The 27,836-nt window shown below is 38.1% G+C and overlaps 2 protein-coding genes across 4 annotated transcripts in view; one reads left to right on the top strand and one right to left on the bottom strand.

Annotated features, from left to right (window-relative positions):
* Positions 1-3,153, top strand: part of syne1a (spectrin repeat containing, nuclear envelope 1a) — a 198,191-nt gene extending 195,038 nt beyond the window's left edge. Inside the window, exon 149 of the mRNA XM_088325643.1 lies at positions 1,118-3,153. Coding sequence (XP_088181769.1) covers positions 1,118-1,379 — 262 coding nt within the window. The 3' untranslated portion in view covers positions 1,380-3,153. The remainder of the gene's footprint in view (positions 1-1,117) is intronic.
* A 2,284-nt stretch (positions 3,154-5,437) lies between these two features.
* Positions 5,438-25,890, bottom strand: esr1 (estrogen receptor 1). Of its 3 annotated transcripts, none has more exons than XM_088324433.1 (10): positions 25,610-25,890; positions 23,788-24,216; positions 21,375-21,619; positions 19,624-19,740; positions 17,081-17,244; positions 16,827-16,980; positions 12,347-12,485; positions 9,972-10,105; positions 7,919-8,102; positions 5,438-6,253 (listed from the first exon to the last, which is right to left on the bottom strand). In XM_088324433.1, exons 1-10 carry the CDS (start codon positions 25,675-25,677, stop codon positions 5,977-5,979), a joined length of 1,911 nt encoding a protein of 636 aa, XP_088180559.1. In that variant the 5' UTR covers positions 25,678-25,890; the 3' UTR covers positions 5,438-5,976. The 3 variants fall into 3 exon arrangements, with proteins under 3 accessions (XP_088180559.1, XP_088180560.1, XP_088180561.1); XM_088324434.1 differs by having other exon boundaries at positions 21,375-21,604; positions 25,610-25,884; XM_088324435.1 differs by lacking the exon at positions 25,610-25,890 and having other exon boundaries at positions 16,827-17,025; positions 21,375-21,604; positions 23,788-24,227.
* Between the last annotated feature and the right edge of the window lie 1,946 nt (positions 25,891-27,836).

The raw sequence follows: 27,836 nt of genomic DNA, 5'->3' as shown, positions 1-27,836 counted from the left end.
CCCTAACTCCTTTTCCTTTTTCCTTACGTACTCCTCATTCCAGTGTTGCCAAATTTGAACTTTGTTTTTTTGTAGCTAAATTTAAATCCAAAAGAGACATATTTGAGAATTTAACACAGTTCTTCAACAAATTTTCATCAAAAATAAGTTGGCTTATTCAACTGAACATCTTTTTAGTATGCACTTTAAAATTTGGCCGAAGAAGCATTATGGGGTTAAAAATGGACCAGGCCAATATTCGGGTTAAGTTGACCAAAATAACACAATACAGAGCAAAAATGGTCTAATGTCTGATGTGACATGTAGTCAGAGATTGGCGTACACAGTGGATCCCATGTCAAGAACCGGAACAGGAGGAGGACCCAGATGCGTGACGTTTCTCACACAAGCTTTATTTTACGGGAAATAGGGAAGTCATGCACATTAACCCAAACGCCAGTGATTCGGCGATCGTTGGGCGGAAGACGTAAGGCAGCAGTCTGGCGTGGAATGACAGGAAGCCAGAAGTCAATAGTATGATGGCCTTGCCGGTGGGCCGGCGAAACGTTATGGGGTTTTTAAACTAACACCCCTAACCCACTCCCCAAAAAATCAGTTCATGTTGTATTAAACAGTCTGGGTCATTTTAGTCTAGAACAATCGAAACAAAATTGAGTCAATTTAGTCCATGTTGTTTACTGGTCTAATATTTAGTGCAATTGTAATGAGATTTTTTCACTGTATTACTGCTTTACCTGTCCCCATCACTGAAGGATTCAATCATGTCATCAGAACAATTTTGAGAAAAAGAAAAACGCTCAGTGCAGATGTTGGAACATGTCGTTCCTTTCTCCTGATTCAGGAAGCACACAGACACAGCATCACTGCCGCAATGAGAACAAGGACCCTCAAACTTCCTCCCACAGGCTCTCCTTGTGCTCCATGTTTTCTGCTTTGTCTACTCGCCACGTGTGTGTCTTTTGTGTAATAAACAATCCATACGTGTTGTCTCTCAGGTGTATCTAAAGGAACTCTTCAAATATTTAAGTGATAAGAGAAAAATGTTATTTTGCTGCAGTAATGATCCACTAGAGTGCTTGACTCCCTTTTTTTCTGTGTATCCTTCCCTCCCTCATAGCCGCAAGAGGTCAGCCACCGGCGCCGCTGGCTGCGTTTCCTCCCATTCTGACCTTTCGGACGAGGTTCCGTCTCCGTCCTCCCCCTTCGTCTTCAGGGTCCTTCGGGCGGCTCTGCCCGTGCATCTTCTCCTTCTACTCCTTATCGCCTTAGCCTGCATGGTGCCCATGAGCCGAGAGGACTACAGCTGTCATCGCACCAACAACTTTGCTCGCTCCTTTCACCCCATGCTTCACTACACCAACGGACCACCCCCTATATAGTTGCCTTTTTATATGTATTTGTTTCCCTTTTACATTGCTTTGCCAAGGACTCTTGTGAATGTGCCCTTTTCACCCTGTGCCCGACTTTATATTATGACCAGGACTTGGGAAAAATTGGACACTGGCCCTTTAAGGACTACAGTGCTATGACATTTCATGAAATGTTTTATTTTATCGAACATGTATATATAATTATTGCAGTTGTTGTTTTTGTTTTCATGGAGAGAAATCAAGCCCTCTCAACATACTTTCAATGGGAGCCAAAGTCGTCCACTTTTTCCAGTGCTGCTATATTTATTATGTTCAATCTGCAATGAAGATTATTAATCAAGTGTGTAGAAAACGTAGACTTTTAATGACAAACAGCACAGGAAAAAAAAGCCACTTCCGAATAAAAAAAAGAAGAAAATAACCACTTTGTTATAATTTTTAACATGTGAAACTATTTGTAGAAAGCAAACACTTCCGTGATACTTCCGGGTACGAAATACCCGTATGTTACAACTTATTACCCAGATGTTGATTCATCACGCCATGTTAAAAAAATACGTGGCTCATTTTACTTGGATACGTAATTTTAGCGCAAAAAAAGTAATTTTATCCTTCAGACTCTATTTCATAAACGTGGTTTTGAAACGTTGTGAAGTTTGACGAAATTTTCGAGACGACGCGGTCAACACGTCTCATGTCAAGGCTTGTATATTAATTTTACTTTATGACAAACAGCGCATGGACAATTTTTCTTAAAAAAAATGAAAATACATATATGAACACGAAATGAACTACCTGATTTGAATTTTAGAATATGGAATTTACACTGATTGAAAGTTCAAACGAAAACAAATACGCCATACTTTCTGGCATAAAATACCCGGATGTAATTACCCAGAAGTTGATTTGTCCTCGTGTTAAAAAAATTGCTCATTCGACACATTTTAAATTTGTTATTTAGACAAATACTGATTTTATGATTTATTGTATTTATTTCATGAACGCTTTTGAAACGTTGAGAAGTTTGAAAGCTACTGCAACGAAATTACGTTTGACGAAGCCTTTGAACCGAAATAGCCAACCTGTGGACCCACCCTCTTTCCAAGGCTTGTATATCTATCGATTTTCTTTTCATGGCGAACCTTGCACATAGAAAAATGGGAAAAAATACGAAATTAAATTCATTAAAAATAATAACGATATAGAAATGACACTTACTGTAAAATAGCAACGCAATCAAATCCGCGATACGTAAGGGTAGTAGGCACCTGTATATTACTGCCCAAAAGTGATGACGTCACGCTAGATTAAAATGTATGTTTGTAATGCGACACTTATATTTTGTCTGTTTTCTTAGCATAAAATTATAAATTTAATTTTGGTAACTTCGTTTATAAACATTCTTTGAATGTCAAGTTTTGAAAGGTACCGACGAGGTGAAGTTTGACGAAGCCTTTGAGACGAAACTAACAACCTGTGCCTCCCCTTCCCCAATGTCAAGCTTATAAATCATTTTGTTAAATGTTTTGTATTTTACTACATTTGACAAAAAAATGCTCACTTCTGTCTCTATTTCTGTTTTTTTTTTGTTTTCACAAACACTTGAAAATCCACCAAAGCCAAACAATCACTGGTTGTGAAGCTGATAATAAATCGCGCTTTTATTTTCTTTCCTTCTGCCTGATCGAGACGACGTAAAAGAATGATAATGTTTTTATTTGTGTTTGTACAGTTTACTATCATGATTAATAATCTTTGGGAATAAAATTATGATTAAAAATGAGTGGTTTTGAAATGAATCGTAAGAAAAGCTTTATCACAAGTTTAAAGGAACCGTGTGTAATATTTAGTGCCTTCTAGTGGTACCAAAAGAAAAACCGTTCAGTGAAACAAAATAATGCTAGGAGTAAACACCTGAACTATCATACAAATGTTAATTTTTACAAAAAAGGAAAATCATAGGTTGAGAAATGTTTTTTTTTTTTACATACTGGAATCCCTACCTAAGGTTGCCGCCATGTTTGTCTGCAGTCTTGCTGCGGCACTGGTTTTTGTTCGCATTAGAGTCTAATGATTAGACAATACAGTGCCATCTGGTGGTCAAATGTTACACACTCGGGCTTTAAGGAATATAACCCGATTTTGAAATCAATCTGTCGGTAGTCATGAGATAAATTCTATGTGAGACTTTTCACATTTTAATATATTTTTTGTGGTTTCCATGTTAACACAATTAAATTACAGTAGACCCTCCGTGATACGACATTAATTTGTTTTGTAGGTTGCATCATGAAATTGCCGTGTAGTGGCACCTTTGGCAGTTGGTATTTAATTAGTTAATGCATTCCGAACCTCCAATACTCTCGATGAAACATTGAATATTATACTTTCAATTGATTAAATAACTATATATAAACATGCATGGAAAGGAAAAATTCAGTGTGATGTGACTTGAGCTGGTCAAGTGGAGTAGCTGATGGATGCTGGGGAGGGGGGTAGGATATTGTGACAGCGGTTCAAAAATGCAACGGGTTTAAAATGTACCACTTGTAAGTATTGTCCTTGCTATAATCGCCTCTATATTTTAATAATCTCTATGCTTTTCGATTGCTTACAACCATATTCCTTAGCGAGGGTAACAATCGGTGTGTATTTTTCGTACATTTTGATAATTGCAAGATTTGTTCCTGTGCTTATTCTTTTGCTTTTCCCTTTACCACCACTGCAAGTTTTGGGACCAGTAGCAAATAAATAAAGTAGAAAAAAGACAGTATTGTATAGCCCACTTGCAAAGTCGACGAAGGACACATAACCTAAATTGGACTAAGAGATCAATAGGCATTGTGGGAGGGAGTTCAGCAAATAATATATCGGCATCTCTATGATGCCATGGCACAAACCAATAGCATACCAGCATTTGTTATTGACGTCAAATAGTGTAAAAAATGTAAAGGGGGATGGAAAAACAATCCACATCATGACGTGTACACTGTATTTTGGAGGTCTAATGTACTAAAATCATATTTTTCACCACCTACCAATTGTTTTAAGAAGTGAGTAACTTTAATCAATTAAACTGTCATCCTTAGTAATTCTCATAAATGCAAATACAAAATAAACTTATTTATCATCTGCCAAGTAGGGAAAGATTAAAGTAATTTGTCAGCTTGTTGGTAAACCAGTGTTTTTCAACCAATGTGCCAAGGCACACTAGCGTGCTGTGAGACCTTTTCTAGTGTGCCGCAAGGAACTGACCAATTTTATCTTTGTGAAAAAAGCATGCTGCTGTTCATTATCTTTGATTTTGTCAGGTCATCAGCCAAGTAATTAATATACATCCATATCAGTAGGTGGCAGTAGATTTTTTTCATTCTTTTTATGTACTAATAATATGCTCATGGGGTATTGCAGGGAATATATATGTGATAACTTATATAATTTTAAATAAAAATAGTTTAAACCTTAGTAGACACTCAAAATAGGGAGAAGAGATCACTGGATTTTGAACTTACAAAGAAAACAGGGAAAGAAGCCTTCAAATAAGGAAGTCAACCTGCTCTAACAGGTTGCATTGTCCTTTTTTCAATAGTTTTAGTTTTGGACAGATAAGATCAATAATGGATCAAATAATGAAAAACTTTTGCGAACGTGATTTTGCGAATTTCTTTTTTATTATTTTATAAAAGAAAAGAAATATGGTAGTAAAAAAAAAATCTGGTATTTTTGTTATGTTTCAAAAAAACAAAAATTCCTAAATGACAGCAAAATAATTACCTGTATTAACTCCTGAGCCATGGTAACCGCAGAAAATTAAAAAAAATCTACTGTCATTTTAAGCAATATGATTTTTTGAACTACAAAAAAAAATAACAATAACCTGAAACAAGTTCCGGGATTCATTTTTTAAACAAGGACCGTGTACCTTGAGATTTTTCAATGAAAAAAAGTGTGCCCTGACTCAAAAAAGGTTGGAAAAACATTGGATTTCATTCACACCAATATTTCCTAGTCTAAGCTGGAAAGCAAAAACATTTAAATCACATCAAAAATTAAAATCTTCAAGCATATACATGGCTCAAAATCGTTTTTATTTTTTTTCCAAGTAAATGTTTACATACCATATAATCTTCCAAAGACAGCGTGTGTGATTGAGTGGATATCTTCCAGCACATGATCATGATAAAACAACACCTGGACCAGAAATAATCAACAAGTAATACAAAACAAGTTCACAAAGTTACATAGTGACACTTTGGCTCATTTTTGTAGCTGTGTAACTTTTTTTTTAATATTTCGACAACAAGGCAGACAAAAACACAGACAGTTATTTGTGATCAATATGTGGCTTACAAATAAGACCAGTAAAAGTGTAGCGCTCGTTTGACAGACATCAGACTCAATAACAAACACGTATTCACGGATCATTATGCCCAAAAAATGAAAATAATGCCCAGTAGCCCCTTCAAGCTAAAAGGAAGTGCACTTTGGTTTAATGGGGATTCAAATTTAAATAAAAGATGAATTTCAAATAGTGCCGTGTGAGCAACAGCGGAGAAGTCGAAAGAGCAGAAATATCAGAAACGTATAAATAATCATCGAATGATCTTCATAGGGTTTCGGCACAGTCGGGGCGGGAGCCCCCGAACTGCAGCACGCTGGGACCTGGCGGGACCCTGCTGAGGCCCTCGTGGGCCCCGCGACCACTTGAACTGGAGGTGGCGCTGTTGCCGCCACCAGGGGGCGCTCTCTCGGGAGAGGACCAGATCTGCGCAGCCCTGACGGGACGGTGAAGGCGGTGAGCGTCCAGCATCTCCAGTAAAAGGTCGTACAGCTGCACTTTGTTTTTGCACTTCATGCTGTACAGGTGCTCCATGCCTTTGTTACTGCAAGCACATTTTACTGTCAATGGCGTGCACAGATAGACACTGGGTGGTGCTTGAGCCCCTCCCCCAAAGTAAGCTCTCTGGATTTTATTTTTCAATTAATAAATTATGAACTTTACTGCACTTAAGGGATTGTAGAAGCATTTCTATAATGATTATATTAAAGTATTTTATTTATAGTTTTTAGCTAAGAGGATTTATTTATTTTAAATATCTTTTGGATGTATTTTATATTGTTTCTTTTTTATTTTTTGTGTGAAAATATATTTAAATAATAATAATACAAAAAACATGTATTATGTTTTATTATTTATTTATATTTTGATTTGATTTTTGGTATACTTAAAAAAAAACATAAAATTATGAGTATAAAAAGTATTAGTTTGTATTCTTATTAGTAATTTAAATTTTGTCTTTGATATATTTTTTATTGTTTTAATTGTAATATGAAATAAAATAATACAGACATATTTATCATGTTTTTCAATATTTATTTTAATTATGTTTTATATAACATGAGAATACAATTAAAATACTACAATGTTATTTTTTATTCATATTATTGATTTTTACTAATATTTTTTAAGATTTTTTTAATGTTTACACTTTATGTTAAAATACCCGGCCATATATTCGCCTGACAAAAAGTTTTATATTGTTTTAAGTACAAAGCAAAGACCAACCCAAAAGGTGAAAAAAGAAGAGTTGATTCGAGCACATCAAAGAATGCATGTACTTGCACGCGACACAAAAGAAGCATAAAAGACGGTGAAAATATTACTACATTTTTTATATTCAATTTATTTTTTTTTAGATAATTTTAAGTTTTGTTTTTACTTTTATTTCAATATTAGAATCAAATTCAAAAAGAAAAAGCTGTTTTCTATTTATATCATTTGTTTACTGTATTTTGATTTTATTTTTATATTTTCTTAATTGCTTTATTAATTTTAATATGAGAATACAATTAAAAATAATACAAAAAACATTTCTTAATACCTTATTATTAGTTTTTTTATTAAATATATTTGTATTGTTTATTTTTATATAAAAATACTATTTAAAAAATATTACAAAACATATATTTTTTAAAAATACATTTTTCTAAGCAAAGCTTTTTTTTACACACATTAGGGAAAACGTGTGTGAATATTGCACAATAGATTAACAAAAAGTAAAATAACATTCAAGGTTTGTGCATGATAAAATAAATGTGCACTTTTTCTTACTCCCCAAAATGTATGTGCTTGCCACTGGTTTGGGTTTGTAACACATTTATGATTAATTGATTAAAGGAAACCTTTTAGTTGTATTTTTTAGTTCTGCACATATACATAAAAAAGTTCATTTTAGCTTCCACGATTTCAGAAATTTCACGGAAATAAAAAGACAATGTGTCATCGCTTATTTGATTATGCACAGCTTGCAATTATTAAGATATGGAAAACGATGATATGATCGTATAGTATGAACAAAATAATGCACAATTCCCTCTCCTTGTGGTGGGAACAGACTGTTAGATATCTAGGGCCGAAACTATCATTTCTTTTTAAGTCGACGAATCGGAGTAACATTCTTTATGGAAACCTTAAAAGTAATCTTAAACTTCGGCTCATTTTGGGGGATTATAAACTAAAAAGAAAGTACAAAAAGGGTGTCTCTCACCTCATGTGTCTGATATGAGAGAGGAGGAGGAGCAGCTGTGCCTGCCGCCTGGCCTGCTGCTGCACAGAGCATCCTGATTGGCTAATGTGATGTATGAGAGCGTCCGTGATGGTGTCCAGCATGCTTTGCACTGCCACGCCGTCTTGGAGCGGCTCCATGGTGCCCGTGCAGAAGGCAAAGGCTCCTTAACATGGGACACAAAAATGTGAATTCATTTTCGGAACAGAATTAAACAGCAGAGACTATCAGATACGACAATGACTCAAAGCACTTTGCTGACATAGCAAATAAGAGAAGAACAAAAGAATCACGAGACCTGAACCCAACAGAGTATGCATTTTATCTAGAACTGAAAAAAGAGGAGTAGCAGAGGCCTTAAAAAGATCCAGTAGACATCTGGGTTACGGGGTCTTGAGTACAATAGTTTCACGTCATGATGTGGAATAAGATGGGTTTTTCTTTGGCCCCTTGTTTCAGCATTTTCCCTATTATACGACATCAAAAATAAATTATTTTGCTCGCTTCCTCTGACAAAATGTGCTTGTGCATATGACGTGCCTCATAATAGTGACGAAATATAAGAACAGTAGACACCAGGGACAATGCATCGCTACTTTACATCATTTTCACTTACAGTGTGGAGCAACATTTGTTTGCCTTCTTTATGGCTTTTTGTTCATTAAATGACATTAGCAGCAAATTTTATATGCCCAAAAACTTTTCAGTCCCTCCAAAAATTCAAACCTTGTTTTGCATCTCTAAGATGCTGGTCTGTAGTTGGGTTTACGTTTTAGCATCAGTAAAATGCCAATATGCTATTGGCGTATCTCCTTCCCACAATGTATTTCACTCTCTTTGTTCAGAATCTCGTATTCTTTGTAAAGACAATGCGAAGTACTGCAAAAATCTATTCTTCACTCTGTATTGATAAGCCATGGGTCTCAAGACTTGTAGTGATGTTAAAAAGGAGAAGTGAAAACATGATGACCATTGAAAGGGAAATATGAGTTATAAATGACATATGAAGAGGGCACATGCATCGTTACTGTATATTATAAAAGAGTTATCAAATGATCTTGAACTATTAATCAGCATTGATCAACCAGTTCAGCATGTCCCCTGCCCACTGCCAGAAAATAGCTGGGATGGGTTCCAGCATCCCCTTAACCTTAGGGAGGATAAGCGGCCCAGAAATGTTTTCATATCCGCTGTTTGCAGCCACCCAATAACTCTACTGTACTACCTCAAGTAATGTCACACCAAAGGTCAATAAAATGTAATTTTCCATTTATATTTATTCTTAATGTGATTTATCTATTTACAAGTTTATCGCACAAACTTACTATACACTATTTTGTCACTAGTGTTACTAATGTTTAATATGTACACTGCCATTCAAAACTTTGGGGATCCTCTGCACAAAAGATAAGAAACAAAGAATGATGTCAGGTGGATAATTTTTAAAAAGCGAGAGCGAAGCCTGTCCCTTACTAATAAATTGTGAAAATTCAGGATTTTTTTGGAGGGTCGGTCCCTCAAATCTATTTAATTTGTTGGGCTCAAACTGGGTCAGGCTACAATACCCGTGGGCCCAGGTCGGGTTGGGCCGGATTTTTTAGGCCCGATCTTACCTCTACCTGGAGGTTTGCTGTACATCGGAAGATAAAAAAAAATCGATTTTGCTCTTTAAAAATCTTTAAAGAGTACAATGCGCCCCGCTAACCGGGTCATGGTGTCTACCCTCAAGAGTGCAACTATTTTGCAAAGTCGTCCGGAAAAGTCGCCAAAAAAGGTCGAGAGCGAAGGATCCCAATCTCGAGTTCATCCGGTCGGCGCAGCTGAGTCGCCCGCGTCATCTCGCCGGTATTTTCGCTTCCTATTCGAATAGCTTCGCCTTTTCCGTGCCCGGCTCGGCGTGTTGCCGTGGTGACGCTCATCAGCTTTGCCGCCGGGCTTTACCGGGACATCGTGTCCGCACCCCTCCCCAGAGCGCAAACAACATGGAACATGTATTTTTTAATTTTTTTCATTGTAATGAGCGAGGTGGTCTCACCGGAGTTGAGCAGGATGATGGCTTTAAGACAGACGAACTCCTCGGGCTTGAGCCGGAGCATGCGGAAACGGGAGGCCGTGGCCAGAAGCATGTCGAAAATCTCCGCCATGCCTTCCACGCAGTCGCCTTCGCTCCTGAAAAACACAAAAGCACTCCAATTTCAGAAAGTCGACAGTAAGCCCGGGCTTTTACCTATTGCTAGCTAGGAATAATTTAATATTTGCGATTACCTGTTATATGTTGACATTTATTTGTCCTTCAGCCATGTCCAAAGTCCGGCCCGGGGGCCATTTATGGCCTGTGATCAAATGTTTTCTTGCCAACAGCCCCTGTTATAAAGTTAATATATTGCCCTGCAGTAATATTGACTGCAGTACAAAATAAATTTGTACATCAAAATAATAATAATTTCACCAGATGATGGCAGTAGATCTTTGGCTACCTTGTCCTTGACTTTTCGTGAGAATTTTAGCCCACCCTATTTCCGACATCGCAACTTTAGATAAAAAAGGAAAGTTGACTGTGAGGGCCACCGCTTCCAGGAGGAGTGAATATTGGCATATTTTTTTACCTAAATCAGAAACAAGTGCGTCTGCCTAATTTGCCAAGAGACTGTGGCTGTTTTCAAAGAATATCATATCAAGAGGCACTCCCATAAGAAACATGGTAACAGGAAAGGAACGCTATCAAAAGGTTAAGCAAATGGAAGCTGTTTTAACGGCACAGCAGACCTTTTTCACAAGACCCAAATAAAAATGTTACAAAGGCGAGCTACGAGGTCGCGACGCTGATTGCCAAACACCTCAAACCTTTCACGTAGGGGGAATTTATTAAAGACAGTTAAAGGAATGCCATGCTGAATAGTTGACCCTCTCACATCTGGCCCGCTTTAAGAAAAGTTTGGATTCTTCTGCTGAAACTGTTCATAATTGTAACAAATAATTCAATTGACCATTAACTTAAAGGTGCTGTCCAAAATTTGCAAATGTTCTACTTCCTGACGCCATCTTCTGGCTTAAATAATATTTTCACCGTCTTTTATGCTTCTTTTGTGTCGCGTGCAAGTACATGCATTCTTCGATGTGCTCGAATCAACTCTTCTTTTTTCACCTTTTGGGTTGGTCTTTGCATTGTACTTAAAACAATATGAAACTTTTTGTCAGGAGAATATATGGCTGAGTATTTTAACATAAATTTCGCCTTTAATTTTAAAACCCACCAAAAAAATGCAGTTTACAGCGCTAGAGTAGAAATTGAACTTTCATAAATTTAGGGGCTTCCTATACATTGTTATATCCATTTTATTACCATGTCACAATACTGTCACTGGACGTTTATGTTAATTTGATTAATTTGTCCATTATTATGGCTTTCATTCAACGTTATTATGTGTAGTTTTTTCAATCTGCTTTTTGTAGGTCTAAAACTGACCTAATATCAATTAATCTTACCTGAATATGTATTTTTTTAATGAAAGATTAAAATAAATTAAAATCTCAATCCTTCTGGCTGACTGCTAAAATCGAGTACTATGTCACAATATTAATCGATAAATCTGTTTTCTTTATACTCATTGAAATGATTAACTTATTAGCATCGTTTAATTTTACTTAGGTAGGTTTTGGCAGTTATCATTTACCTGATTGAGTAATAATGGGGACTTTTTTAATTTTGTTTTTTTACGACTGCTTGTCTGTTTTTTCATCCAGGTATGAAGTTAGCTCTGGTGCTGAACTTTTGGTCGCAGCAGGCAAGCGGTGGGAGGGCAGACGCCTCCACAGGTAAGGGATTGTGTCCACCCCCACTCCGTTTTAGACATCACATCCAATCTTGCAGTACACTTACACTACAAGCCGGCTTTTTACGGATAATACCGCTAATAGACAACAGTTTCCGATCAAATAGGACCATCAGGCGTCGCCAGCTAAAAGCTTTGTCCGTCTGCCTCGCCTTCATCTGTCATTCTCTTTTTTTATTCCCTTTTTTTTACACGAAGGTGGAAGTGATGATTGGTCAGGTTGTTTACTCTGAGGGACTGAAGAGGGAAGGAAGACGGGAATATGTCCTTTCTCCCATCTCTATTTCCTTGTCCTCTCAAGCCTCCCTCTCTCTGTCGCTATTCATTTTCTCTCATTCTGTGCGTTGAGGCTTTGATTGCATCTGTCCCGGTTGTCAAGGGAAGCTCTATAATGGGAGGAGGCAGTCCTCTCTTCAGCATCGGCGGGGGGCGCACGTAATTAGTCTTTCACTGTACGTATGACAAGACGGGACGGCACAATGGCCGCGGAGGTGCGAAATGGAAAAATCTACAATGCTGATGTGTCACCCTTGAGAGGAAGCAAAGAAGTAGGCCAAGTTCTCCTTGTTTTTTTTACCTGTCCAGAATGAGGTCCTGAGCAAAGATGAGCTTTCCCGGGCAGTGGACGGACCTCCAGATGAGGCCGATCATCAGCACCTCCAACCAGGAGCTCTCTAGCAACTGCACCTGGTCGTGCAGGGACAGCTGGAGGAAGCCTGAGCACAAAGTCACGTGACATGCGACTCACGCTACAGCCAAACACAGATAATCTCCATTTATGCGACTGTTAATAACAACATTCGGCCTACTCACTCGCAAAAAGTCGAACCAAGCGTTTGTTTTTGCTGTCTTGTCATCCGGACAGCACTCAGCCAGCTCACGTGATGTGTAATTGCTGTTGTTGCCGATGATTCGCAATTACAACTGCAGCTATTGCTAAGAGACGAGGCGGTAAAGCCTCCCGTTTGGGATTTACTCACTTAAGAAAGCCAAAGGTGACATGTGGTCCATTTGGGCTCCATACTGGGGGGTCCTTGCAAAGGTGATAGCTGTTATTACTGGAACTATAATAGCTTCAAGTGTCACATCCCCTTTTGTGTTCCTCTGAGGTTTTTAATTGTGGGTAAAACTGCCTCAACTTTGCAGGAAACGCAAGTTCATTTAGGCGTATTTGAATTCAAATATTATAACAAGTCAATGCTAATTCTTAGCAATAGCATTTTACATCACGTGAATAGTGAATGTTGGGTATAAAGCATATACAGGACTGTCTCAGAAAATTAGAATATTGTGATAAAGTTCTTTATTTTCTGTAATGCAATTAAAAAAACAAATGTCATACATTCTGGATTCATTACACATCAACTGAACTATTTCAAGCCTTTTATTATTTTAATATTGCTGAATTTGGCTTACAGCTTAAGAAAACTCAAAAATCCTATCTCAAAATATTAGAATATCATGAAAAAGTATACAAGTAGGCTATTCAACTAATCACCTGAATCATCTAATTAACTCGAAACACCTTGCGAGGGTTTCCTGAGCCTTAAAAACACTCAGCTTGGTTCAGTAAACTAAATCACAAGTATGGGGAAGACTGCTGATCTGACTGCTGTCCAGAGGACCATCATTGATACCCTCCATCAGGAGGGTAAGACACAAAAAGAAATTTCTCAAAGAGCAGGCTGTTCACAGAGTGCAGTTTCAAAGCATATCCACAAAAAGTCTGTTGGAAGGGAAAAATGTGGCCGGAAACGCTGCACAACCAAGAGAGATGACCGCAGCCTTAACAAAATTTTGAAGAAGAGCCGCTTCCAGAATTTGGGGGAGCTTCAAAGACAGTGGGCTGAAGCTGGAGTCCAGGTATCAAAAGCCACAGTTCACAGACGTGTCCGGGAAATGGGCTACAATAGCCGTATTCCCATGGTCAAGCCACTTCTGAACTCAAGACAACGGAATAAGGGTCTGACTTGGGCTATGGAGAAGAAGCACTGGACAGTTGCAGAGCGGTCCAAAGTCCTCTTTTCAGACGAAAGCAAGTTTTGCATTTCATTTGGAAGTCAAGGCGCCAGAGTCTGGAGAAAGGCTGGAGAGGAGCAAAATCCAAGTTGCTTGAAATCCAGTGTGAAGTTCCCACAGTCAGCAATGGTTTGGGGAGCCATGTCAGCTGCTGGTGTTGGTCCACTGTGTTTCATCAAGTCCAGAGTAAATGCAACTGTGTACCAAGAGATTTTAGAGCACTACATGCTTCCATCTGCTGAAAAGCTCTATGGAGATGAGGATTTCATTTTCCAGCATGATCTGGCACCTGCCCACCATGCCAAAACCACCAGTAACTGGTGCACTGACCATGGCATCACTGTCCTTGATTGGCCTGCTAATTCCCCTGACCTGAACCCCATCGAGAATTTGTGGGGTATAGTTAAGAAGAAGATGAAAGACACCAGACCTACAAATGCAAATGAGCTGAAGGCCGCTATCGAAGCATCCTGGGCATCAATAACACCTCAGCAATGCCACGGGCTGATTGCCTCCATGCCACGCCGGATTGATGCAGTAATCCGTGCAAAAGGATTCCCAACCAAGTACTGAGTGCATCAATGGACATTTTCAAATGTTTGATTTAGTTTTGCTGTTATAAAATTATTTTTTTTACTTGGTCTGAGGAAGTATTCTAATATTTTGAGATAGGATTTTTGAGTTTTTTTCAGCTGTAAGCCAAAATCAGCAATATTCAAATAATAAAAGGCTTGAAATAGTTCAGTTGATGTGTAATGAATCCAGAATGTATGACATTTTTGTTTTTTTAATTGCATTACAGAAAATAAAGAACTTTATCACAATATTCTAATTTTCTGAGACAGTCCTGTATGCAGACTCGTAAAAATTCAAGTTTTGTGAGTGATAGACGCCTGTAGGCGTCATTTGCACTTGTTGTGATTTATTGTGCCGGTAGAATCAAAATAAAATTGGGTCAAAAAGAGATTATCCACTTCTAGAGTTAATTTGACTTACTAGTAATTTCCTGCAAATAACCCAGCAAAATACGTTGCCTTAATTAGAATTTTCCCCCAAAATGTTTTCCTTTTTGTTTTTTATTCTTTACCAAAACTGTATTTTTGCTTTGTCTTAAACCATCTACAATATGTTTTTATTTTAAGATTACTTTGGTCTAAATTTGCAACAAAAGAGAGCACTTTCCTTTTGATAACATCCAAAATTATTTTACCTAAAGCTATCTACCTCGAAGTCATTTTTGTTTAGGGCAACTCCCAATTAATATTATTGTTTTAATTGTATTTTTTCTTTTTTTCTTTCTAAATTGGTCAATTTCGTTTAAAACACACAATAAAGGTACAACAGTATTATTAAACCAACCCCCCAAAAGAGGGCTATTTTGTTTGCAAGAAAAGAGTTCAGAATGTATTCACTGAATTAGCTGTTTTTTAATATTCAACAATGGTTGACCGTTTTCTTTAATAACTCTCAACAAATCCTATATTATAGGCAACATTTCAAAGTTTGTGTTGTTTTGTTTAGAACCATTTGCATTTTTTAAAAATACTCAAAAGAAATCTACCATTTAAGATGAAAAAGGCCAGACAATTAAGCTTTAAAACTTCTTGCAAAAAAATGGCATGTATAGTTTTCCACAGTTCAACAATGCACAAAAAAATATCATCCATCCATCCATTATCTGCACCGCTTATCCGCAGTAGGGTCGGGGGGGTGCCGGAGCCCATCCCAGCCATCTTCAAGCAGTGGGCAGGGGACACCCTTAACTGGTTGCCAATCGCAGGGCACACAGAAACAGACAACTCGCTCGCTCATTTGCACCTAGGGACAATTTGGACCGTCCAATTAACCTGACATGCATGTTTTTGGAATGTGGGAGAAAACCGGAGTGCCCGGAGGAAACCCACACAAGTACGGGGAGAACATGCAAACTCCGCACAGGAGGGTCAATCTCATGACCTCAGAACTGTCGCTGCCGTGCTGTCCAAAAATCAAGCAGTTTCTTCAAGATAATGCATTTGGTTATTCAAAATATTTCTATTTTATTTTTGATACATTTACAGTGTTCTCGTTTGCCCGCGTCCCCGCGTCCTAGAGGCATCATTTTTGCTGGGTACGCATAGTCTCAAATCAACGTGCGTCCACGGGACGCAACATTTTTGCCACAAAATTGTCATTATTACCCGATTACTTCTTTTTAACAAAGATTAACTGCACTCCAAACTTTTCGTCAGGCATTTTCGTTTCGGTCTCGCGGTTCGAGTTTTCGTCTGCACGCCGATCTCGGCCAACGAGATCTCGTTGTGGAGTGAAAGGAAGTCCGTATTTTTTTAGAGAACCGGCTTTTTTGGCTCAACTCATTCAAGAGAGACGGCTCTCAAACGGCTCACTTGCTTTGATGATTGATATTACGAATTATGTTGTATAAAGAAGTTAAGAAAAAAAGGAAGTATAAAAGGAGAAAGAAAAAAAAAAAGACAGGTTTGTGGTTATCCCTTTAATTGGTATATTACCAACAATAATTTGATGCAGAAAATGAATTAATAATTTGATGATTAAAACTGAATGAATACATAGATTTATATTATACAGTTGTCGCCGATTTACGATTTCAACCTCGATAACACTAAATTTTGGGGACCCATAGATCTCTGTTGGGACCCATAGATTTTTAAGCATGCTTGTCCCCGGGACCCATCACTTTTCAGAGGTAAAATGAACACTGCATTAATTCATTTTATACTTCAAACATAAAAAGTAATTTTATCTAACCACTAACCCCTTATCAAGAAAAATTCCCATGTTTGGTAATAATTAGTTATTTTGGGGGGGAAATGAAAAGAAACCTCCAAAAAATGATACATTCTGTATGAAATAAAAACTCAAATTGGTACTATAGTCATAATTATTTGAACAACCCTGTTGTTGTATACCCAGATCTGCCTGAGAGAGAAATTGGGCGGACTCTGGAGGATTGGTCCCATTATCAACCCAATCAAGTTATTTTTTGTGTTTTTGTGCAATTTGTTATTAATGTTTACCTGGCAGTTTCTTAGCCCAAGCGATCATGTGGACCAGCTCCTTGTCAGCCATGCTAGTGAGCAACGTCATCATGCTGACCTCCGTGTAGGGTCTGCTCATCTTCTGCCGTGAACATAATATGGGGGGTTCGGCCCCCTGCAGCAGGAGAAGCACCTGACCGGGACGGAAACAAAACACATCCTTCAAATTGAATGATGGCTCCATCCATCGAAAAGTCCCTTTGGGAAATCTCCGTGTCCGCGGGATTCAGAACCTGCTCCGGAGGGATGTCCGTTATTGACGATCTTACGCCGCTGCTCTGCTTCCTCCCATCCTGCAGGGGCGCTTTTCTCTGCTCACTCTCCTTCACCGACTTGTCGGCGGCTCCGGTTCTCCGTTTGTCGCGTCGGGTGACCCGACCGCGGTCTTTCCGCACACCTTGTGGAAACAGCAGTGTTGCACCAAGTAAAACCGATCCCCGGCAAATCGTAAGCTCCACCTTTACACGACACACTTTTTTTTCCTCCACACAGACGAACATAAGAAAAAAAAGTAGACTACACTCATCTGAACTCCGGACGCTAACCAATACAGCATCACCTACCGAGGCAAAGAAAGAGTCGCAGGGCACTGAGGTGAGGAGTCTTACCAGCTGCCACTTGGACGTTATAAATGACTCCTGCACAATATGAGAGTAGTTAAATTATACGCAAAATTGTTTTACCGAAATCAGCCTTAAGCTCGACCGGTTGTGTACATGCATTCTTCTGCTTTGTTTTAAAATGAATTGCATTTGCGTAAAATGCTGTTGATAACAGAACCCTGTAAAATAAGCTTAAATATCAATTTTGAGTGAGAAAGGAATTTAAAACATTCCAATTAAATTCATATATACAGTATTTTAAAAAATAAGTGGGAAAACTTTCGTGTCTCCATTTTTAAATCTTTTTTTTCTTTTTACATTGTAAAAGATATTCATTTATTATTATTATTACATATTTTTTTTGCATTTCTGGAACTTTTTGCTAAAGGTCCAAAGAAAAGAAAAACAGACAAGTGTTTCTTATACATCACAGTGATGAGAAGCAGGGTTCCCCCAGAAAATTTACGAAATCATAGACGGATTATAGATTAAACTTCATTGCGAGAAAATATGACTTGGCAGACTATTAAAAACATGTGATTGCTATTCATTGCCCAAAAATACTCCTCAGTATGCCAAGCGCATAAAAAACCCTGCTTTGGGTTTTTTTTTAATTTTAGTCATTTTAGAAGGCTCGATTTTAATTCCTGTATATGTTTTTACTGCAGAATATCACATCTACACAAAAATACTGCTTATGTAAAAAAATCAACTATTTGCCCCAAATTAATGATTTCGTCTGAGTGTACTGTTGTCAACTTAATGGGAAAATATTGTATTTACTAGTATGAGTCCTGAACTCTTGAGTAGAATACAAAAGCGAAGTACTTATACTACTAGTCCCTTTTATAGATAAAATATCCCTCTTCCAAAATCGTTTTAAATAAGGACCGTTTTCCTTTTGAATTGCATTACATATTTTTTTATTTATTGATCTTTATTGTAATATGGTATTGGTTTCGATTACAAGTACAGGTACTGACACTACTAGTAAAATAAAAAGTCCCCATTAAAATTTTTAAAAAGGAAATAATAAAAAAAATATATGAAGTACGAATGTTTGATACCACTTTTACCCCCAGACTGATATCGGTATGAGTCCTGAACTCTTGAGTAGATACCAATACTGATGCTTATACTCAAGTACTAATACTATACTATACTTTTTGTACATACTTCCAAAGCAGTTTTAAAACTGACCCTTTTTTCTTTTAGATTGCTCAAAATAATTTTAATTTCTAGTTCTTGATTACAAAATAGTATTAGTTTCCATTACAAGTACTGATACCACTTTTTATACTAAAATGTCCCATTCCAAAACCATGAAAAAGTTAAAAAAAAGCAAAAACTCGAAGTAGGAATGTTAACTTCAACTTTTATCTCCAGACAGATACCTCTTGAGAATACTAAACTCTTGAGTAAAATCCAAAACCAATACCCAGGTACTGATACTTTTTGTACCCCTTCCAAAACCTTTTTTTTCTTTTAATTCGCATAAAATGAACTAAAATTGCTCGTTCTTGATTGCAAAATTGTATCTGTCTCCATTAAACGTACCGATACTTTGAAATAAGGCCTGAGGAACTAGCAACTAAAAAAACATTGAAAATGAATAGAAAATGACTTTTTTTCTTTTAAATTGCATAAAACAAATTAGATTTTGTAGTTTTCGATTGCAGAATGGGGTTTGTTACAAAGATCAATACCTTGAAATAAGGCCCAGTTTTGACCTAATATAATTTATCATTATTACAAGGATTGATTTAAAAATAAAAAAACGCAGGACTAGCAACAATAAAATACTCAACCCAAAATAAATAAAAATTAAGTGCCACTTTTAACTATTGAAGAAAATAGGTTACCTTTAAATCTACTAAACGAAAGCCTGCTTTGCAACTAACAAAGAGCGCACAGCATGGTCTAAACAGACGTCAGTGGTGCATAGTTGAGGAGATCCAAGTATGAAAACAAAAAGTGTGGGTGTGCACTAATCAGAGCGCACACTCCTTAAGAGGAAATCGTTTCAAGGTTAAAGTTAAACTTAGCCTCAAGAATGCCAGTGGATGCACACATTTGCCGATTTTGCCGTCCGAAGTCTATCCAAGGACCACTGAACGGTGTTAATACGAAGAAAGTGCGGAGAATAAATTATGTTTTCGTTTTTTTCTGCCCACCTCCTTTCATCATGCCCACTTCATAACACTTCCTTAGTCGGCATGCTTGGCAACTCTTCCTTCGATTTCTGTCAATAGTACACTGATTGGTTGCTGGGCACACGTAGTCATTGTGACCTGAAAATAGGGAAGGAAAGAAGAAGAAAAATCTATTACAGATGAGAAGGAAGGCCCTGCTCCGGCGTACGGTTCACATTGAGGTTATTTAGTGTCCGGGAACACTCCATTCCCATTGGAAATGGAAATTAAAAGGTGGCATCCTCGGCTTTGTCATCGCCATGGAGACTATTGCTCCCTCCGAAGCGTTCTTTGCATCAACATGGCGTCACCGGTATGACTAAGGCACGCCGAGCGGATGGAGATATTGAAGCATGAACTAAACACTCCAAAGTAAATTGGACTATCGTTTCAGGGGACCATTGACGAAATTATTTTTAAAACAGCCGCGCTTAAGTAATGAAACGTCATTTCGTACATGCGTTGTACAAATAGTATTTAATTTCTATGTGCTCATCTTAAAGACATTCAGAAAATAAAAATGATAATACGAGAACTATGATGAAAACCAAAATAATTATATTTTGTTATTTTGCTATGTTTTTATATATTTTTATTGTAAAATAAGACGTTTTTAATATTCCCAATGGTAAAACAATAATGAATTTAGCTTTTTTTATTCGTTATTTTTTTAATCATTTGTTTTTCTAGTAAAATGATTTCTTTTTTATTAAATCTATTTTTATTTAAAATAATGTATTTTTAATTGTCCCTGTGCCTGCCAAAAAAAATGGATCTTTGTAATTATTAATTATTCTTAGAGAAATTAGTTCAAATTTTTAATATCGTTTGTGGCAGAAAATAATGCTTGCTATAACGGTTAATTTTTTAATGTATTTTGTTTTGCTATTAATGGAAGATTTGTGGCAGATTTCTTTTTGTTTTAGTTATTTAACTATATATTTTTATCTAGTTTTATGGAAAATAAGTGTCAAAAAATTTATACAATTTTAGGGAGTAATTTTCTTATATTCCAAAATAAATATATGTTTTTTAATCCCCTTCATGGCAAGAAATTAAGCTTGTTTTAATGTTTATTTTTCTTATATCACGATATTATTTGTTTTACTACTATTATACTCTATTTAATTGAGCATTTGGCAGATAATTGTTTTTTACTACCTTGTTATTCTAGTACAGTAAAAATAATATTTTTTTTTTTCCCAAGTTGCCGGAAAAAAAACGATTATTCAAAGATTTTAATTCCCCCCCGCCCACTTAGTCGCATAAAAAATAACTTTAAAGGGTATTTTTTCAATTATAAAAGAAAAAAATTCACTGTTTTTGAAAGAAAGCACCATTTAAAAAAAAAAGAATAATTATTATTATTTGACTATATTTTTACGTTTATTTTGCTAATAAAATTAGCAAAGTCTTTTCTCACAGCTGATCGGTCGTTTTGCCCATTTCCCTAAACTTGGTAGAAATGTTTCGTAAATGAGCAAAATGATCTGTCTGAATAATTTGAGGAATATTTTGCCAGAAACAAGAAGAAATATACACTTAAATTAAGAAAAATCATCTGGCAATGTGACTACACTTAAATCGATTTTGAGATTAAGATCAAGGATGAGATTTACGGCCTAGTCCTTATCTTCAACTCAAAAACTATGCTCATCTCAAATCCAAAGCAATGCAACACTGCCACCTACAGGGAGCCGTGAGTCACTAATACTGGTCTTTGCTCTGCCTACCTTGAATGCTTCTCTTAAAGAACGCCTTGCATCCCTCGCAGGACCACACCCCGTAGTGATATCCTGACGCGTAGTCGCTGCACACGGCGCAGAATCGAGTCTCCTTGGCCATCTCGAAGACCCCGATAGCGGCAGCCGCGGCCTCCGTGCCCCCCAAAATGTAAGCCTCCTCGCTGGTGCCGCACTGGTCGTCCCTGGATGCTTGTTGATGACCGACCGCCTCCCCAGACCTAAAGGTAACCAGACTTGGATCCGTTTAGGACAGTGGTCTCCAACCTTTTCTGTACCATGGATCGGTCATAAAGCCTGACAATATATTGCAGCCCAGACCAATAATATTAATAAGCCTAAATATACTGTGTAATCACGAGACCACAAGGAATGCTGACGACATAGGAAAAGGCATTAGGTTTTATCTCATTATCATACTATTTTTTGGTATGGTGCCGTCCGGCAAGATATAAACGCAAACAAGCACGACAAGGGAAATCACTCTTTGATGGACTCTTTGATATTATGATGAGTCAAACTTTTAAGAACATTAAACAAATACATTTTAAGTGTCCATAGTTTATGTGGTCAATTTTATTCATGGCCCCACGTATTCAACAACGTGGTACCATGAGTAAAAATAGTGTGATGATGAGATAAAACCTAAAGCCTTTTCCTATGTCATCTACATCCCCAGTAGGCTTTGTAGCGTATTATGAACTGACCGATAACGGATAATGGATAATGAATAACGAAGATAGATCAATAACCCTCAAAACCCCCCCCCCTCTTGCCGTCGCGATCCAAGTTTGATTCCTGTTGCATCCAATGTTGTCCAGATATGGTCTGATATATTTTGACTGGTAATACATAATTTAAATCATTTATTTTTTAATAATTATTTCATTCTTACCAAGCTAGTTATTTATTCATTTAAAGAGCTGTACAGAATTTGGCACTCTGTCGCCATCCCGTGGCTTAAAATCCCCTGGTTTTTTTTCATCTTTTTGGGTCTGCGTTTGGACTTTACTATAAGTAGGCCTTTTCTTACTTTCATCATTTTCATGCTCCACTAAGAAATAGAAAAAAAAAACCTGCTGCAACATACATTCACTCACAGCGACCACCCCTCCCAGCCCCCAGTCCTCGAACCTAATGTGTTCCGCCTCGAACAGCTCTGATGAAAGTAATGAACTCAGTAGAGAAAATATTTAACTTTCAACTTTTCAAGGACACCTTAAATGATGCACCCCATGTTTGAATATGTAAATAATTTAAATATATAAAATATACGAAACATAAAGACGTCTTTTGGACAAAAAGGCTTTGAACCTTTATGTCACAAAAGCAAAGTATGGAACGTCATTACCAAAAACTTTGTTTTTGTTTTTTTTTTAACAAAAATATGAAAGGCACAAATGATTCAATGCATATTGTATGATGTGATCCTTAAAATTTCGGAAGTCAAGTCACATTTATTTGTATCGCTCTTAATCACTATAAGTCTCATAGGGCTGCACAAAACCACAGACTATTACAGACCACGGGTTATTATTACACCGTCACTTGATCCAAAACCTACATGAGGGCAAGGAAAAACCAAATAGTTTTTCCCCAGTGATATAGAATTTAGTGTAAGTATTGTCAAATACTGCTGCCCGTCAATGCCGAGTTCCGGCTCATCTCTAAAGAGCGGGGTGACACTCTGTACTGTAAAACAATGGTGACCAGGTGATGAAGATGTTGTATCTGAGTCAGATCAGGAGGCTCCTCCTGCTACTTGTAACCATAGAGACCAGTACTACCGGTTTATGTGGGGAGCAAACTCCTACCACAAAAAGTGGCCTGGTGAGAGGGATGGGCGCCGGCAGCTGTACTTACCCAAGACTCACCACAGGTCGTGGTGCCCCCACGACCCTGGAGGTTAAGGGAATCATGAACACTTTGTATAACCTCATGTTTAACAGCCACCCAAACTTTTTGTTGTTTTTTTTTTAATTAAAAAAAGCAAAAAGTAAGGCAACTTTTTTTCTTTCTTGCGGCCTGGTACCATACGACCCACGGCTCGGTAGTTGTGGACCACTGGTGTAAGATTTTGTTAGACTCAAGGTCCTCGGAATCAAAAAAACTGAGTCAGTCCCCAGCGATAGTGGCAATGTTTTGAATCGTGTCCAAGATTACACTAACAGTGCCGTCACATGAAGTAATTAGCTTGCGTGGGACCGCCAGGGTCACTGGCTGTTTACAGTTGGTGTTTTTTTTTCCACGAGCTATCCTTCAGCTAACAAGATCAAAACACTTGATTTTCAACGAGGCGAGTAACCATTATGAGTTGCGTAATCAGGAACGGGAGGGGGGGAGGCGGGGTCAAGTCTCGCCTAATATACGCCGAAACAAAGCAAGTCAGAAGGTCGCGCCTCACCTGTAAATGGGAGTGGAAGCAGTCTCCAGATAGTGGTGGGGTGGGTGCATGAAGGGGCTGAGCCGGGGGCTGGTGGGCACGAAAACCAGGGGGCTGGTGGGCCCACTGCCCAGCGACTGGAGGCTGCCGTCTGAGGGCGAGCCGTGTGTATCCAGCGGGGCCGAGTAGTACCCGGGCGCGGCGTGACTGTAAAGCGGCGTCTGGGCGGCGGCGGGTGAGACGTAGTCGTACGCCGCCTCCAGGAAGTCCACCGTGGCCGCCCCGCCGGACGCCCGGCTCTCTTCGGGGTACATGCCTCGAGGCGGGGGCGACGGACGCGGCAACGGGGGCGGCGGCGGGGGCAGGTTCTCCAGTTCGGGGGCGGCCTGGCGGGGGCCGGGTCCCTGCGGCGGTGCTCCGCAGGGCTTCCTGCTCTTTGCCGGGCTCTGCCTGAGCAACATCACAGCACAACAGTACTGATAAGCAACATGATTTAGACTTGCTCTCCCCCTTAATGGGGGGAGAGCTGGGAGGGGGGGGGGCAGGAACGAGTGGCGCTCTCTCTCCCGTTCGACTGTCTCTCTTACGTACGGATGTGATACTCTTCTTGTCCCTTTTACTCAGGGATTGGCAACTTAAATTTACTTTTTTTCCTGTTTTTTTTTTAATGATTAATTACTACTCACGGCTATAGACGTCCAACCTTTACTCTCTATTGAACTCATTCATGCAAGGGTGTAGGTATGCATTGGTAAGGACATTTGTAGGTGCTTACACAAAATTGTTCAAGACAAAACAATGATTGCTCGATATTGGTGGTGTGCGTCGTTTTAAGGGTCCTTAAAGTTGAAGGTTAAATATTTTCTCTATTAGGTATGTGTTTATAATACCTAACGGAGTTCAAAGAGCCCTTATGCTTTATTTTTTACTGTGCCTATCTGCTTTTTTCTTACTTTTATCACAGCTGTTGGGGGCGAAACCCATTATGTTGAAATTCTTTGGCCGAGGAGGAGTGCTGGAGAGGGATGTCATGCTTGTCCCAGCAGGATTTTTATTGATTTATATTTGTCAGTGTAGCATAAAAATGGTGAAAGTAAGAAAAGGCCTTTTTTTAATAGAGTCTAACTGCCAACCCAAAGCTGTGCCCTTACATTACAGGCTATAGATGTCAAACCTCCTGTTTTCCATTGAATTTACTGATTGTTTTTGCAGATAAAGAGTACAGGATCTACCTACCGACCATGGTAGATATGTGCATAAATGTTCGTCCTCTAATACGTAATTTGTTTTCAAAACATTTTATAGTATTGGAAAACCTCCAAAAGGTTTTGTCATGTTTGTCCACCTACAGAAATATATATATATATACGATCAGCCACTATGGCGGCGCTAAAGAGGCACTAGCGGCTCAAGAGCCAATGGTTGTTCACCCCCAATCAAGAATAACAAGAAAATAGCGCGAAAACTAAAAATTAATTCTATGCATTTTTAAAAGGACAGTGTGTGAAATCTAATGCCGTCTAGTGGCAGCTATTTTTAAGCATGTTTCAGAGAGACCTGATTAGGAAACCTCTATTCTCATCCCCCTTCCATTTCAATGTGGAGGAGTGCTGGCTCCAAAAAAAAAAAAATACACCAACTTGGACAAAATAAGAGCAGCATTTCCTGTACAACTCCACTGTCCCGTCCCACACTGGAGTACCGCCCCCCCCTCCTCTGTTTCCCAACGCTTTTAGTTTTTTTTACGCAGGGAGAGGACGCGCTCAGAATATTCATCCTTCATTTAGACATCCAACTCACCTGAGACTCCAAGTCAGGAAAAAAAGGGAAAAAACAAGCTCACCTCTTCAAACTGCCACTCTCCTCTCTGCCGCTCGTCTCGTGCGTCTCGTCCCTCTGACTCGCGCTCATTCGGCTGGACTCCAAGGGTAAAAGTGGAAAAGGGGGGGTTGGAAAAAAAAGATAAACAAATTAAAAGATGCAGTCAAATCGATGGAGGCGGTGCGTTTGGAGCGCCAGGTCACCATAACACAGCAAACAACGCAGGAGGTCAAATCTCATTTTGCCAGCCAGTTAATTACGCAATCCGCTCCCAATGACGGAATCATAGCCACACTGAGGATTTTTTTTTTATCCCTTGCCCGTCGTTCTGTAAAATTCATTTAAAACCGGAAAAAGAAAAAAAAAAAGACCTTAGAAGTCCTTGCACGTTTCGGTGCCATGCGTCAAGGTCGAAAAAAAACCTTGCGCCGGTGCAAAAGCGACCAAAGAAAGATTACGGGTGCAAAACAAGAAAACGTCGCTCACCTCGTAGGGCGCGGAAAGCGAATGCGGGGACCTCCGATGAGGGGAGCTCAACATTTGGCACAGGCTTCGCTTTCCCATCTCTTCCTTGAGTAAACAGCCCCATTTTCAGAACATGTCAGGTCAAGTGGAAAACAAGAAGCCCTGATGATGATATATATATTTCATTGCATTTCCCCAGAGGGGGAAGGAAAATGAAGTGGGATTAGATTGCAAAGAAAATACAGGGGAGGCGACTAAATCACCTAATTGGGTCATTTAATGCCACTTTGGGCTCCTTTGGCATTGTCATGCACTTGCAACGGGCTGTTTTGCGGGATTTCGGAGTCGAGTCTAACCTGACCTGGGAACCGTCAGGTCAACATGTCGATTGTAACGCCGGAGTAAAAAAAAAAAAAAAAGGAACGACAAATGTTATTATTAAAGGTGCGTTTGTCTTTTTTAAATCCACGCCCACACAACGGTGGTAGTTTTTATTATTTTCGCATAAAAACACGGCTTTCCCAAGAGTGGATTTGAATGAAAATGAGGTCGATATTAGAGGCCATATTTCATAAAAAGCTGTTGCTCGCGGTTTATTTGATGAAAAGTCTTCATTAGGAGGATAAGATCATGCCAGCGGTTCACAACGATAATTATGTTTGAAGATTACGTTTTCTACTCAAAAGGTGCTCTTAACCGTAATATTTGTGACTATTTGTTTTCTTCATGCAAAATCATTTTTCTCCCAATTTTAATTCCAAAAACGTGGGTTTCATTTAGGGATAAAGTATTAATTATATGCCACAGGGGCAATAAAAAACATTACTGGTAAAAAATAAATCACTTTAAATCCAAGCTTAAAACACACTTCTATTCTATTGCATATGAATAACCTATATTTTATGTTGACAATATATGTGTATCTGTGTATTATTTGCCCTCATGTAGGTTTTAGATCAGGTGATGGTGTCATAATAGTCTGTGGTTTGCAATAATCTGGTGTGTACTGCCCTTTGAGACTCTTTGTAATTAAGGGCTATACAAATAAACATGACTTGACCATAACAAACAATTTTTTGCCACAAAGGCAATTAAAATATATTAAAGTATTTCCATAAGAAAGTAAGATGCATAATGCTTAAAATGAGGTAATTGTTTTTACACTGGGGCATTTAAAAAAAAATTATATATCTGTATTCAAATTATGTACGATATTCACAAACTCCAAAATTGTACAAAAAACTGCCACAGGGACGATTGAAAACAGATATGGTGAAATATGTAAATTAATCATTATAACAAACTTTATTTTCGGACACAAAGGCAATTAAAAAATGTGGCAATGATGGGTTTCCTGGGACCAATACTGATAACCGCTAAATTACTTTTCATTTTCATGCTATATTAAAGAGGCAGTGTGTATTATTTGTCCACTCGTTGTCACTGTATAGTGTACTGCAATTGAAATCGAGAGTTAAAAATCACAAGAAGGAATACAAACTATGGAGTTTAAAATGACCAAAAAGTACCATTTTGGTTCTAATTTTTTGAGGGGGGTTCGGGTAGGTGAGGCTTGGATTGTTTAAAATAAACACATTTCTCGACCCATGAGTATTTGAAAAATCAACATGTTTATGATAGATAGTGTATGTTTGTTTAATTTTAAATCAAAATTTTTTAATTAATGAAGTTTTAACCACTAAGAGCCATTTAATATTCAACCCTCCCTTTGAGAAAAAAAATATCACATGCAAAATCCATTTATTTTAATGTGTGTCTTTATT

The sequence above is a fragment of the Urocampus carinirostris genome, chromosome 20, assembly GCF_059441175.1.
Source record: "Urocampus carinirostris isolate Australia breed hairy pipefish chromosome 20, RoL_Ucar_1.0, whole genome shotgun sequence".
Classification (NCBI taxonomy): Eukaryota; Metazoa; Chordata; class Actinopteri; order Syngnathiformes; family Syngnathidae; genus Urocampus; species Urocampus carinirostris.
The sequence above is the reverse complement of the archived record's forward strand: the minus strand, read 5'-3'. Positions and strand labels throughout refer to the sequence as shown.

Coding starts and splice junctions, on each gene's coding strand:
- esr1 (XM_088324433.1), bottom strand. CDS start 25,677: ATGAGCGCGAGTCAGAGGGACGAGACGCACGAGACGAGCGGCAGAGAG. Junction 21,620..23,787: donor GCTTCCACTCCCATTTACAG/GTGAGGCGCGAC, acceptor AACGGATCCAAG/TCTGGTTACCTTTAGGTCTG. Junction 8,103..9,971: donor CATCATCCTGCTCAACTCCG/GTGAGACCACCT, acceptor TCCCATGTTAAG/GAGCCTTTGCCTTCTGCACG.